This window comes from Oreochromis aureus, linkage group 6 (assembly GCF_013358895.1).
Source record: "Oreochromis aureus strain Israel breed Guangdong linkage group 6, ZZ_aureus, whole genome shotgun sequence".
Lineage (NCBI taxonomy): Eukaryota > Metazoa > Chordata > Actinopteri > Cichliformes > Cichlidae > Oreochromis > Oreochromis aureus.
In genome coordinates this window covers 4,503,064-4,516,220 of record NC_052947.1, presented here as the reverse complement: position 1 = coordinate 4,516,220, position 13,157 = coordinate 4,503,064, and the positions used below count along the sequence as shown (strand labels likewise).

Sequence of the window (13,157 nt, the reverse complement as noted above, 5' to 3'; positions counted from 1 at the left end):
TTTTCGCTTTCTATTTATTATTATTTTCCTTTTTCCGCCTGAAATTTCGCCACGTAACTCACCCCGCAGTTTTGAGACAAGGTTCACATATGTCATATCATTTTGTGCAGCTGGATCTGGAATGGTGTACTATGACTTTTGGTGCTTATGACTTTTATAGTTTTTTAAATATTAATATTTTTGTGCAAATTTTCCCGCGCTTATCTGCCGCACAGTTTTGACACAAGGATTACATATGTTATATCATTTTGTGCGGCTGGATCTGGACTAGTATGCTATGACTTTTGGTCATTATGACTTTTATATTTTTTTAAATATTTAGATTTTAGTGCAAATTTAGGCCCATTTCTAGGCACATGAGAAAGATTCATCTTTTGGTCCCATAGAAAGAGACTTTATTTGTGGTGTGTTGGCTGTCTCTAGTGGTATACCGGGAGTAGTACAGCCGAAAGGGTGTATGCTTGGTGGAAAACTCCATATCCCACAATTCATAGCATGCCTCTAACTAGTGAAACAATGGCAGCCACCACTTCGTTTTACATATTCCTTTTATTAGTGTTTCTAGGTCACAAAATAATCTTTTAAGATATTTTCAGGCAAGAATGTAGCTGTGTAACCTTCCTTCAAATATCTGCTCTTTTTATCAAACATCCCATATTAGCAACAGTGCTCTGATGACGTCGGTCGTGTCTGACAGCTAGCCGGCTAGCTGTCGGTCGTGTCTGACAGCTAGCCGGCTAGCTAGCTAGCTAGCGCACTTGGCTGAAAAGCGACCGGGGCTGCCTTACAGTGACGGCGGGGCACTCTGGTTTAACCCCCCGGTCTGCCGCAAGGACTCTATTTCTCAGTTGGACTTATTTTTCATTTATACGGGCTGATTATTCATTTATTCATTTTAGTAACGGTACAAACAGTGAAAGGTGGTGGATTGTCCAGATTCTTGTCGATGTGGAAAAAAATAACTGAGTTGTTTGGTGGTGGCTAACGCGGAGCTGCAACAGAGGGCAGCGAGCCACCGGTGTATGACAGAAAGGACATGCGGGAAAAACACAGATGCGAGGCGGCCGCTGATCGACCAGGCCTGGCTTACACCAAGAGCGTTTCACCCCCTCTGTTGCGCACCGCCAGTACGAGTGTCCGGTGAACTGAATTTCAGGTAAGAAGTTATGACTGCAATATATCTGGGTGAGATATAAACCAAGTATATAGTTATTTCCGTTGTGCTGACTGTTTACAATTAGTTGCAATAACTCGTACTGTGCGCTAGCTACCATGACAGACTTCCTATACAGCTGGGTGGGTGCTGTGTTACTGATGGTGAACTTTATTGTATTCATAAGGTTACTTAGTAGAGTTGCCAACCGTCCCATGCAAACGGAATCGTCCCGCACTCAGAGAAAATATTACGTGTTTCGTATTTGATGTCGCGCTAAACAACAGCAGCTGTTTAAGCTTGATCAGCTGTTGTTAGAATTCATTTGATTTTAATTTCTAGTATCAGCTGATGTTTGCTGGAGCCACAGCTGTAAAAACGGCTGGTCCAAACCAGGAGATGTCCTTACTGAGTCATCAGAGCTGAACTGGTGATGGAGAAACAGGTTTAGCTTTTAGGTGACATGAATGAGTTGAAGGGAAGTTATGAACTGTTTCTGAGAGACAAATAACACCAAGATCCTTTTCTGTGTAGCTGACAGCTGGTAACTGTGCAGGGGCGGATCTAGCAAAGCTTTTGCCAGGGGGCCAGTTAGGGCATTAACAGGGAAAGGGGGACACAAAGATATACTTTTCTTTCTTACTCTCATATAAAATATTTAGCTTTTATTAAATAGTTATCTGAATCTTACAACCAAAGTTTGTATAATAATACACAAGATTGGCTGTAGACCATTGTTCATGATTCAGAACACTATGTAAAAATAACAAAAAACAAAAAGTGAATGCAAAAGTGCATAAATATTTATTTTACGTGTTTGATGTGTGTGGCGGGGCGTGGTCTGCAGTGCCGCTGCAGGGGAGGTGGACCCACCTGAGCGTCATCTGCAATCACGCCTCTCGGGCGTAAAGTCTGTGCTCTCTCGGCTGTTTTTTGGGTGTGTGTCGGGCTGTGAGTTGAAAAGCTACAGCCGGCTGTGTGGGTACACCAACCATGTGTGAAAAGTGGTCCATAACGTAATGCTTCAAAGCGTGTTCATGCAAACATTGTCGGGTCTGCCGTGGTACAATGGGACTTCTGCTCATGAACCTCTGTGCACAGCGTCTGCAAATCGGGGCTGTACGAAGTCACCTCATCTTTACACAAAACTGTAAGCTGTGATCTGTGAGGCGTGAGCGGTGTTTGTTTTTACCATAGTTCATGGTGGAGAATAGCTGCTCTGCTGAGTTTTGCTCTCTGTAGCCGTATGAATGGCAAACTACACTGATTAGCAGCGGCATAGGCACACTTAAAATTTCTTATGAAATTTTCGCTTTCTAGTTGTCGTTATTATCTCGTACCTGTTTCAGCCGTTCATAGTGTCCCGATTCGAAATATTGAGATCCAAAACAAAATACCAAAGGCCCAGAAGGATGCAATCAAACAGAAGAGTTTATTGAATACACATGCGGGGAGGTACGAACTGCCAAACATCAGTTGTAGATCTCCGCCCAAAAATACACTTCAGATTGCTTTTATAACGTCAGGGTTGGTTAACGCCCCTTCTCGCGTTTTACAAGAACGTAATTTGCATATTTTACAGACAATGAGCAATTTTAAGAGATAAATGCAAACACTGACGTTCCCCTTTCTGGCATCTTCTCCAAATATGGCGATGATCTCAGGCCCTGAAGATCTCCAGGGACTTGTCCTCCTCTTTGGCCCATCCTCGGTCACCTGTTACTAGGCAAACTCAAATGCAACAAGAAGCTGAATACATTCAGGCCTTCACTCAAGCCTGCTTCTTGATTATATGTATTATATGTGTTTTGTAGGCGTGTATGCATTGAACCTTCCATAGCTCCAAGTCACTTACTCCATGTTTCGCCGGGACATTCACGCCCAACGGAGCTTATATCCTTTTAATTAATTGACTGAGCCACAACTCTTTAATAAGCACAGAATGCAATGTGTATAACATGATTACAGTTGCGCCTGCAATGAGAGATTATTATGTGATTATGATAACACCTGTAATACAGACTTTAATGTAATGTCAGCAGCTTCAATAACTGCTTCAATGAAGTGATTATTATATGGTTTAATGCAATGATCATGACTTAATGCAAAGTTAATTAATGCAATGATAATGATAATAAGCACAAGTAGCAGTAAAATATTTCCCTTATTCCACAATAGGTACTCCAAACTATGTATTGTCAGTGCAGGGAAAAAAGGGAGAGCGAACAGTCCTGGCCCTGGACAGATTTCAAGCTCTCGTTAACCTCTTCAGAACAAATTCCTTTGCCATGTGGTCCTGGAGCTTTGTGAAGATTGACCTTTTTGAAAGACCATGTCACATCTTCTGTTTTGAGAGTTTAAGTTACAGCCTCACTGTCTTCCTGAGGGTATAGCATCTGCTCTTTGTTGTCTGCATCAAAACGAGCATAGAAGCTGTTAAGCTCGTCTGCGAGAGATGCGGTGGGCTGAACACTGCCTGTGTTGTCTGTCTTGTAGTCAGTGATGTAGCGCAGTCCATTCAACAATTGCCTGCCGTCAAAGCTGGGGTAACTGGACTCAACTTTGTCCCTGTAGTCCTTTCTGGCCTTTTTTATGGACTTCCGGAGGTCGTACCTTGCTGATTTATATGCATTAGCATCCCCTGAGTTAAAGGCAGAGATCCACACTTTTAGCTTAGCACGAATGCATTTATTTTCCCAGGATCTCTAATTTAGATATTTGCAGACGGTGGTTGTGGTGATGATATCGTCCATGCATTCTCCAATATATCCAGTTACAGAGTCTGTGAGTTCATTGATTTGTGGATGCAGCCATCAGCTGCATCCATGGGGGGGTGTTGTAGCAGTCCTTGAATGGAGTGTAGCAATTATCCAGTGTTTCATCACCTCTTGTAGGGAAGGAGATGTGTTGGTAGTGCTATATCTTAACACGAGGACTCGGCTGCCTCCCCAAACTTATGCGCGCTGTGTTGCTTTGGGGATAGCTCGCCGTCCATGCTACATTCTTAGGGCTTAGGGTGAAACAGCATTTCGGTACACCGTATACTGTGTGTACTACTGTATTGACAATAAAGCTCTTGAATCTTGAATCTTGAATCTTGAATTCACTGGGGCTGCGATCATAATCTGCATGTATATAATCATCCTGTGGGAAATGGACTTTCTCACCAAATACCATCTATCTGGACAGCTTTCCGTCGTCTCCCAACTAGACTGGGCAGGAAAAACAGAGGTGCCAACACCAACAATTTTCAGCATCTGGAATTTGTACCATCTGGTGCTGTCACACATTCAGTCTCGGATTCTTTACCACTTAAATTGGCATTAATCAATGCAAGGTCTGTGGTGAACAAGACTTTCATATACCGTGACCTGTTTGTCTCTCATGGCTTGGACTTTCTTTTTATTACTGAAACTTGGCTGCCCACTGATGATTTGGCTGCTTTTGTGGAATTGACTCCTGAAAACTGTAACTTCCTTAACACACCTAGGACCTGCCGTCATGGAGGCGGCTTGGCAACAGTTTTCAGAGATCACTTTAGATTCAGAATGCTACCCAGAAGTGACTACACTAGTTTTGAACTGCAACTGTTTATGCTGGACCTGTCCTCTCTTGTACTCTGTGCTCTAGTTTATAGGCCTCCTCACTTTAACAAAGACTTCATTCAGGAATTTTCTGATTTTCTATCTGTGACACTGCCAACCACTGATAGGCTTCTCATCCTTGGTGACTTCAATATCCATCTGTGTTGCCCCTCCAAACCTTTGGTTAGGGAATTTTTACAACTCTTGGACTCATTTAACCTGACCCAGTCTGTCAACGGCCCTACACTCTGTAATTTTGCTCTGCTGCACTTCAGCAGCCTCAGGTAATGTTCATATGTTGATTAATGGTTTCCTTTCGTTTTTGATCTACTGCAGAATCTTTTTATAAAATCCCAGGCAAGGAAAATCACCTTCATATTTTTCTGTGTTTTATCCTCAGCTACTTTGACACAAAGGCATCTGCTGTGATGCTTACACCTTTGATAAAGTCTCGCAAGTGTCACCTTTTTATTTATAGATATAAAAATATGGAAATGTACTGATGCGTGATTTGAATTATAATATTTCTGACTGTCTGAGGCAAAATTTCCCCGATTCAAATCGAATCGAATTGAATTGAATCGTGGATCGAAACGATTCGGGACCTTTTGAATCGGAATCGAATCGATTCTAGAAATCAGTGACGATACCCAGCCCTATATATTATATATATATATGAAGAGCGAGAGAGAAAGAGAGGATACAAAACTTTAGTAGTAATAAAGTTACTACTTGTGTTCTGCTGAATTCAGCACAACACAATCATTCAGCTTCAGCGTATTTCTATTCATCTTATGAATTTCAGTGTAATGTAAATTCACTGTTTGAATTGAGTCTGGGTCTTAAACTCCAGAGAATACCACCTGCTCAACAATCTTTTGTCTGATCATTGGCAGAAGTTTACAGCAGTTTTCTTCTGAGAGATGCTGCACAGGCTGAAATTAAGTCAACAGAACAATAACTGAAAATAAATGTGTACATAAAAAAATCTCCTGATGAATGAATTACAGGCAAAGATATGGCCAAAAGTTTAGTTCCTCTGGATTTTTCCATCATAAATTGTTTTATCACTCATCCAAGTGACTTCCCCAGTGTCACGGATGATTGATGAATGTATCTCCCACTGAAAACCATTGTGTCCAGTTAAATTCAATCGGCATTTTTAAGGAGAGTTGTTAGATGCTGTGCTCATTAAGACAATGGTTTTAACTTGCAGAACAACACAAAGTTGCCATATTTGATCAACGATCAAAAACACTTAATTGAACAAAATTAAGGCAAATTGTAAAATCCTCATACGATGAGACTCGCTCTCTGGAATTGCTGCACGGAGGATGTAATGTCTATGATAAATTCTGAGGTTTGTGTCCTTGTCAAGATTTAAACCATCCTCAGCTTCCAGGTTGAGAACAGTGGAACCAGAATATATTCAAATACATCTCTCCACAGCTGCTGATGAATTCTACAAAAAACAAAGTTTGTTAAAAACAGTTGCAGGTGAATCATCACTGATTTATCACTGACATTCATTTACTCAAAAATTACTAAGAAGTGGATAATTGGAATATATAGTTTATAATTTCAACAATGTACTGTACAAAATGGAACTACATATGTCAGATGTGGCAGGATGCTTGTGTGATTTTTAACAGGACCCTACAAAACCTTACAGTACTCATGCTACTTTACTGATGACTAGGTGTGCAGTTCCTGCTTTAAATGCATTCACTCTTTAGAGTCATATAATGAGCACAGCAGTGAATTCCCGAGGTAGATAAAAAGGTGTGCATCGAAGATTCATAAACTCTACCAGCGATGAGCAGTAATTAGAAACTAGCACAGACTTCTTGCATCTTTCCAAGTTTATGTAGACACACAAGCCACCACTGCGAGTCTTATCGCACTGAGCTGCATCTCTGTCAGCACGAAATGAGGTGAGCCCATGTACCTGGATGGCGGTGTCCGGAACTTTTTCGCTGAGCCATGCTTCTGTGAAAACAAAGATGCAGCAGTCTCTAAATTCCAGCTGTGTGCTCCACTGGAGTCGGATGTAGTCCGATTTACTGTCCAGTGAGCAGACGTTTGAGAGCTGGATGGATGGAACAGCTGGCTTGGATTTCCTCTTAGCCTAGCATGGGCCCCCGCGCTTCCACTTCCTCTCACACTGCTTTCGGCAACAGATGGTCAGACTGAGTAAACAGGTTACACTCAGAGGTTCAGCTCTCGGTTTCACTGAGGGGGCCCTTCATTCTTCACATATCCGTGTCAGGCAGAGTGAAAATCCCGAGGCCGAACGGCCTTTGGACAAGCACACATGCTTCTTAGCAGGGCAAAGCTATGAGCACAAACACCAGTCTAGAAAAACCCAGGCAGCCAGCCTGTGTCCCTCCAACCAATCAGAGAGCTCCTTACATCGAGCCGCGTGGATAATTTGTGTTGCTTCGGGATTTCAAAAACGAGATAGCTAATACAATTAGTTAATTCAATAGCTAATATAATAGCTAATCCATGTGCTAACAGGAAAGGTAAATGGATTTTAAAATGACAAATGGAATTGCCATTTTACACGTCAGAAATAAATCTTTGGTTTTTGAAACCACTTACCTGTTTCTCTTTTATAAATTGTGTTTTAAAAACAATTTTGAAAATCTGTTTTCTAATTTTGGAATTTTGGAATGTTTATTTAAATATGGTTTTTATTGAGAGTTTAATTGATTTTTTGGTGGAATGTCATTTTCAAGTATTTATTGAGGAATTAATCATTCATTTGGAAAAATTGATTTAAAAATAGTTTTTTATTTTAAATTAAATTATTACAAAATACATTACTTTTGTAATGTTTGAATGAATAAAATAATTTTTAAAAATGAATTTGTACATGAATTTACAAATGCATAATCTATTGTACAATTCATTATTTAATCACAGGATTCTTTATTTCTATGTACGTGGCTCTTGTGGTCCTCCATGGGTTTTGCACTTGGATGTGCATAAATCAAATGTTTTTGGTTGAACTGCCCCTTCAGTGATTGGTATTGGTATTATTTATAGTCATGAAGAAATCTTTACCTTCAGAAGACTTACAAAAGAGATACAACAAAGGCAATTACACATTGTCTTTATTTTAGAAAAGAAATTGTTAAACTGACCAACAGAATTTACTAGCACTTCATTATTTAAATCTTTGAAGAAGACAAAAAAATCTCCCATTCATTAACACATACAACAGAGTTTATGTTTTTAAACAGAAAAAAATACCATGTGGCCCGCCCACAGGCCAAATATGCTTAGCATAAATGTTAACAACCAAATGCATTCTTAGAGCAGATGAAAGGATTGCTGGAAGTACACTGAGTGTTACTCCAACCATCTGGAATTAGAAAGAGAAAAATCAAAATTAAATTCATTAAGGCAGTGGTTTTATCAGCAATTAACAACATTAACAACAACATTAAAACACAGGGTGTGTCAGTCTCCCCGGCAGTAGGCTGCCGGGGATTCCCATGATGCATTGAGTTTTTCCCTTCCAGTCACCTTTCTCACTCACTATGTGTTAATAGACCTCTCTGCATCGAATCATATCTGTTATTAATCTCTGTCTCTCTTCCACAGCATGTCTTTATCCTGTTTTTCTTCTTTCACCCCAACCGGTCGCAGCAGATGGCCGCCCCTCCTGAGCCTGGTTCTGCCGGAGGTTTCTTCCTGTTAAAGGGAGTTTTTCCTTCCCACTGTCGCCAAAGTGCTTGCTCATAGGGGTCATATGATTGTTGGGTTTTTCTCTGTATTTATTATTGTGCTATCTACTGTACAATATAAAGCGCCTTGAGGCGACTTTTGTTGTGATTTGGCGCTATATAAATAAAATTGAATTGAATTGAATTGAATCATAGCTTGAAGAAGCCATGTATCCAATTTGATCTGAACTAACATATCGAGGTTAACTCTACAAGTCACGCTCTGTGTAAGAAAATACAATAATATAACATTTTCAGAAGCTCATATTACTCACAGGCGGATTGTAGGTAGAGGCAAGAGTAGCTGCTGGAGGAGGACTGGCTGTACCAGTTGGTGTAATAGAAACCCTCACGGTCAATCCAAAGCCACTGGTTCTGAGAGGCAAAGAACATATGTGTGAGGAAGTGTTGTCTTAGTCTCTTCAGTTACTCTCATATCCATTCTGTGTAAGTCTAGACCAGGGGTGGGCAATCTCAGTCCACGAGGGCCGGTGTCCCTGCAGGTTTTAGATCTCACCTTGGGTCAACACACCTGAATCACATGATGAGTTCGTTACCAGGCCTCTGGAGAACTTCAGGACATGTTGAGGAGCTAATTTAGCCATTTAAATCAGCTGTGTTGGTTCGAGGACACATCTAAAATCTGCAGGGACACTGGCCCTCGTGGACTGAGATTGCCCACCCCTGGTCTAGACCCACTTCTGACCAGGTCCTAAGTTTGATCTGGACTGACTGAGGTAGTGTTTCTTTTTTTCTAAAACTCTACCTGCAGTCTGAAACCTCCCAGCCAAGCAGTAGTCCGACCCGCTGTCTGTGTCATCTGTTGGAGGAAGCTGTACTCTCTTGGGTTGGCAACTGAGGCCAGATTGCCACCCAGACTATTGCAGTACTCCTATTGGATAGATGAACCACAAAGAGATGTATCATTAAGCTGCAGTGTGAACTTAAAGCTCTGCGAGTCATGTGGCAGACTGACTGACCTACAAATATATACAATCACCAAAGCTTTAGGTCAGGGGAAGCACAGGCCGTGAATTCTATGTTTTCCATGAAAGGGTATTTCTAAAAATTTACTCAACTAATTCAAAAACCATGGATAATCTCATTGTTCAGCTGTAAATGTATAGTTTAGATCAGTGACAGTACCTCAGCAGAGATCCAGGACTTGGGACTATTGATGAACTTGAAGCAGCGAGAACCATAGCTGAACCAGCCATCTGGACAGAAGCTAAAATGAGCTGCAGACAGGCAGACAGTAATGAATACTTCATTATTGTGTATACTTTTGTTTCTTTACTTTTAATCACGCTTTTATAGCATGTTTAGCAGCCTCAAAAAGCATATAAAATGACATTTTAATGGGAGAGAAAAATGTATTGATTAAGTAAATAAAGACATTTAACAAAAGCTAAACTTCCTATTGCTCATCAGTTTCACCACAGCATCCTTTCCAATCAATCCTCAGTAGGAGTGGCAAAAATATGGGCACTAGACTTAATAAGCTTACGCATTCATACATATTGAAACTTCTCTAATGTGGCTGGCAGAGAGAGGTGTTTGAATTTGATTTGACTATGTGTTGCTGTTAATTAAAAGATTATTTACCAGTGAGCTAAACAAGGTGAAAAAGAGAAGTGAAAGTCTTACATTGAGGTGTGTCTGCTCCCTCAAACTCTTGGGCTGCACAAAAACGAAAAACACAATCAGTGATAAAAAGGATATATATAAAAAGGAGATATATATATCTATATATATATAGATATATATATATCATTTTAAGAATATTCTCATTGGTTCCTACACACAAGATGTGACGCACTTTACAATGATGTGACTCACTTTAAACTAGATACGTTAGCTGACTGTGAGTAAGTGTGACTTCAAAGGCTACCTCATGTACCATCACCTTATTTATTGTGAATGTTTTCAGCTGCCTTCATGAGAAACTGAAATTGCATACAGGTCATTTATGTGCCTTATAATGAGTCCAAGTTAAATATGTGTGAGTTGATTAAGGATGCACATTGCTAACCCTCAAACTCTGTAACATTGCGATTCAAAATAACATTCAAGTTGTGACTGTACTGATGATACTACACTTGAAATCTGAGGTCATATTGAGGTCTAAGGTTGAGGCGCTGAAACTCTGGTTGAACTGACCACGGGCAGCAGCCACATCTTCCTTCAGGATGACCATTGCTTCTTCTGTGGACAAACCACACGTGTGTTGGTTTTAGATTCTGGTCTCACTGTCTTTGTGCATCTTAACACAAACACCTTCAGCACTCACCTGAAGCCTCATGATCTTCTTCAGCTGGAGCTGCAGAGAAAAAAGAGACAGTCAGTAAAAATGGTGCATTAGTGACTCTCCCATCATTTCTTCAGGGTTGGCTGATTGAATCTGACCTGCCAGTGCAGCGTAGAGGAGAGCAGAGAGGAGCAGGACAGTCTTCATGTTGATGCTCTGTTATGAAATACACAAAAACAGCCAATAAATATCCAGAAAGAGCAGAGGCATGAAGTCAGTGAATGAAAAGCTCTGCAGTAGGGTTCTTACCTGTCAGGTAAAGCTATTGTTCAAGTATCAGCTGAGTGATGCAGTAATGACGGGGAACTTCTCTGCTCTTTATATACACAAACTGAGTCACATCAGGTCACGTTCCTGTGGGCGTATGCAGGCCAGGAAGATATTTGCAAACTGTGCATAAAGGTATGTACTTGAACTCTGATCTGTTTGGTAAACAGGAAGTTATAATGTGCAAATTGTATCTGGCACATGTATTGTGATACATTGCCTCATGTTGTTTTGATTTGGTGCAATACAAAAACAGTGAATTGAAATGTATTGGATATTAACAGTGGTTGCTAAAAAATGACACACAGCAGCTGTGGAGAGATGACAAAGTTGGTACACGATAAGCATGTAACGATACTTAAGCAAGTAAATGAAAACAAGGACAAAACAATGAATGACGGTTCTTGTGACATATTCAAAATATACACAAGCTAAGACATATGAACAGGACTGACTACCAAATAAAAAATAACACTAGCCAAATCATATTAGCAGAACAATAACAAGGCAAGAGGCGTAAATGTAAAAGTAGTCTTTAAAATTTTAAAAACTTGTCTGAGTAGTAATGCTATACTTTAGACATGATACTCAAACATCACGTTTTCTTGAGGCACAATGATGCATTTATAAATGGGCATTTATGGACATTTAAGCAGTAAAACCAGAAAAATAAATTGTATCTTATTTCCTTATGACTGTATTTAGCAGAAGTCCTTTTTCCTTGGCAATGATCCAATGTTTCAGTTAGGAAATCCATTGTTGATTGACTGGAACAATAAAGACATTTTATAATAGATCCAACCTTTCGCTTCCGCTTATCCTTTTCAGGGTCGCGGGGGGTGCTGGAGCCTATCCCAGCTGTCACAGGGTGAGAGGCGGGGTACACCCTGGAAAGGTCGCCAGTCTTTCGCAGGGCTAGCGCAGAGACAGACAACCATTCGCACTCACACTCATTCCTGCATTCCCGCATTCTATGGGCAATATAGATTGATCAATTAACCTATCCCCACAAACTGCATGTCTTTGGACTGTGGGAGGAAGCCGGAGTACCCAGAGAGAACCCACGCAAACACGGGGAGAACATGCCAACTCCACACAGAAGGTGGCACCTTCTGCTAACCACCGTGCCACCGTGCTCCCCTCCATATATATATATAAAAGAATGATGCTGGACCTTTTAGCTATAAAACCTGATGCACAGGCTCAAGGATGTTGATCAGAATTTACGGAATTAACTTACAGGACAACTTCTGGCAAGCTGATTTACACAAATTCAACAAGAAAGTAACATAAAATAACAAAAAATGTATGTTATTTTAGTGCTGTCAAAATGAATGCGTTAACGCAAATTAATCCGCCATAACGATCAACGCAATAAAAAATTTTACGCATCTGGAGTACAGAATGCCTCAAAATCCCTGAAATGTTTCTGTCAAAGCATTTCGGGCAGTTTGTCCAAGTAGAGTTACCTTCGCACATGCCCAAATGGGCAGTTGATCTGATAGTGACGGGCAGCTGAACCAATCAACTCAAAATGGAAGATGATAAACGCACATTGGCCCTCCCGATGGGAAATTTGAGTATTAAAAAAATAACAAGACGGAACAGTCAACCGGCATAAAGTGTTATGCACATTGTGCAAGAAGGAATTTTCTTTTCACCAAAGCACTTCCAGCTTAAAATATCACATTGATGTGAACCATGCGTTAGCCGGGCATGCTGCTAGGACTTTGGCTAATGCATCACCAAGCTTCCGACAAACCACTCACGGAGCATCAGGGACTCAGTAAGTCTACCTCGGATATATTGACTGACACAATTGCCAAGTGGATTGCAACAAACTGCATACCTGGTAACATCGTTGAGAACACGCGCTTTACATAGTTTTGGTTCCTCGTTTGGTTCCTCGGACTTGAAGTGCCTCCCCAAGAGTGACAGAGAGAGAGTGGATAAATGTTTGTGGAGTTTTTTCTTAACATGAATGTTCAAGATGTTCAATAAACATGTTAAGTGCGTATATTTTCCCTTTTTTCTCGAGCCTGTTTGCTCATGCAAAATGAAATGCAATGAATATAGAATAAAAATGAATAATATTTAATCGTGATTAATCA

General features: G+C 40.5%; 1 protein-coding gene across 1 annotated transcript; it reads right to left on the bottom strand.

The window, feature by feature from the left end:
- Positions 1-7,743: 7,743 nt before the first annotated feature.
- LOC120440447 (ladderlectin-like) lies at positions 7,744-11,880 on the bottom strand. The gene is made up of 10 exons (XM_039612969.1): positions 11,849-11,880; positions 11,029-11,133; positions 10,878-10,935; positions 10,762-10,791; positions 10,632-10,676; positions 10,119-10,151; positions 9,618-9,709; positions 9,238-9,363; positions 8,747-8,846; positions 7,744-8,107 (listed from the first exon to the last, which is right to left on the bottom strand). The coding sequence occupies exons 3-10, from the start codon at positions 10,924-10,926 to the stop codon at positions 8,037-8,039; spliced, it is 546 nt and encodes a 181-aa protein (XP_039468903.1). The 5' UTR covers positions 10,927-10,935; positions 11,029-11,133; positions 11,849-11,880; the 3' UTR covers positions 7,744-8,036.
- Between the last annotated feature and the right edge of the window lie 1,277 nt (positions 11,881-13,157).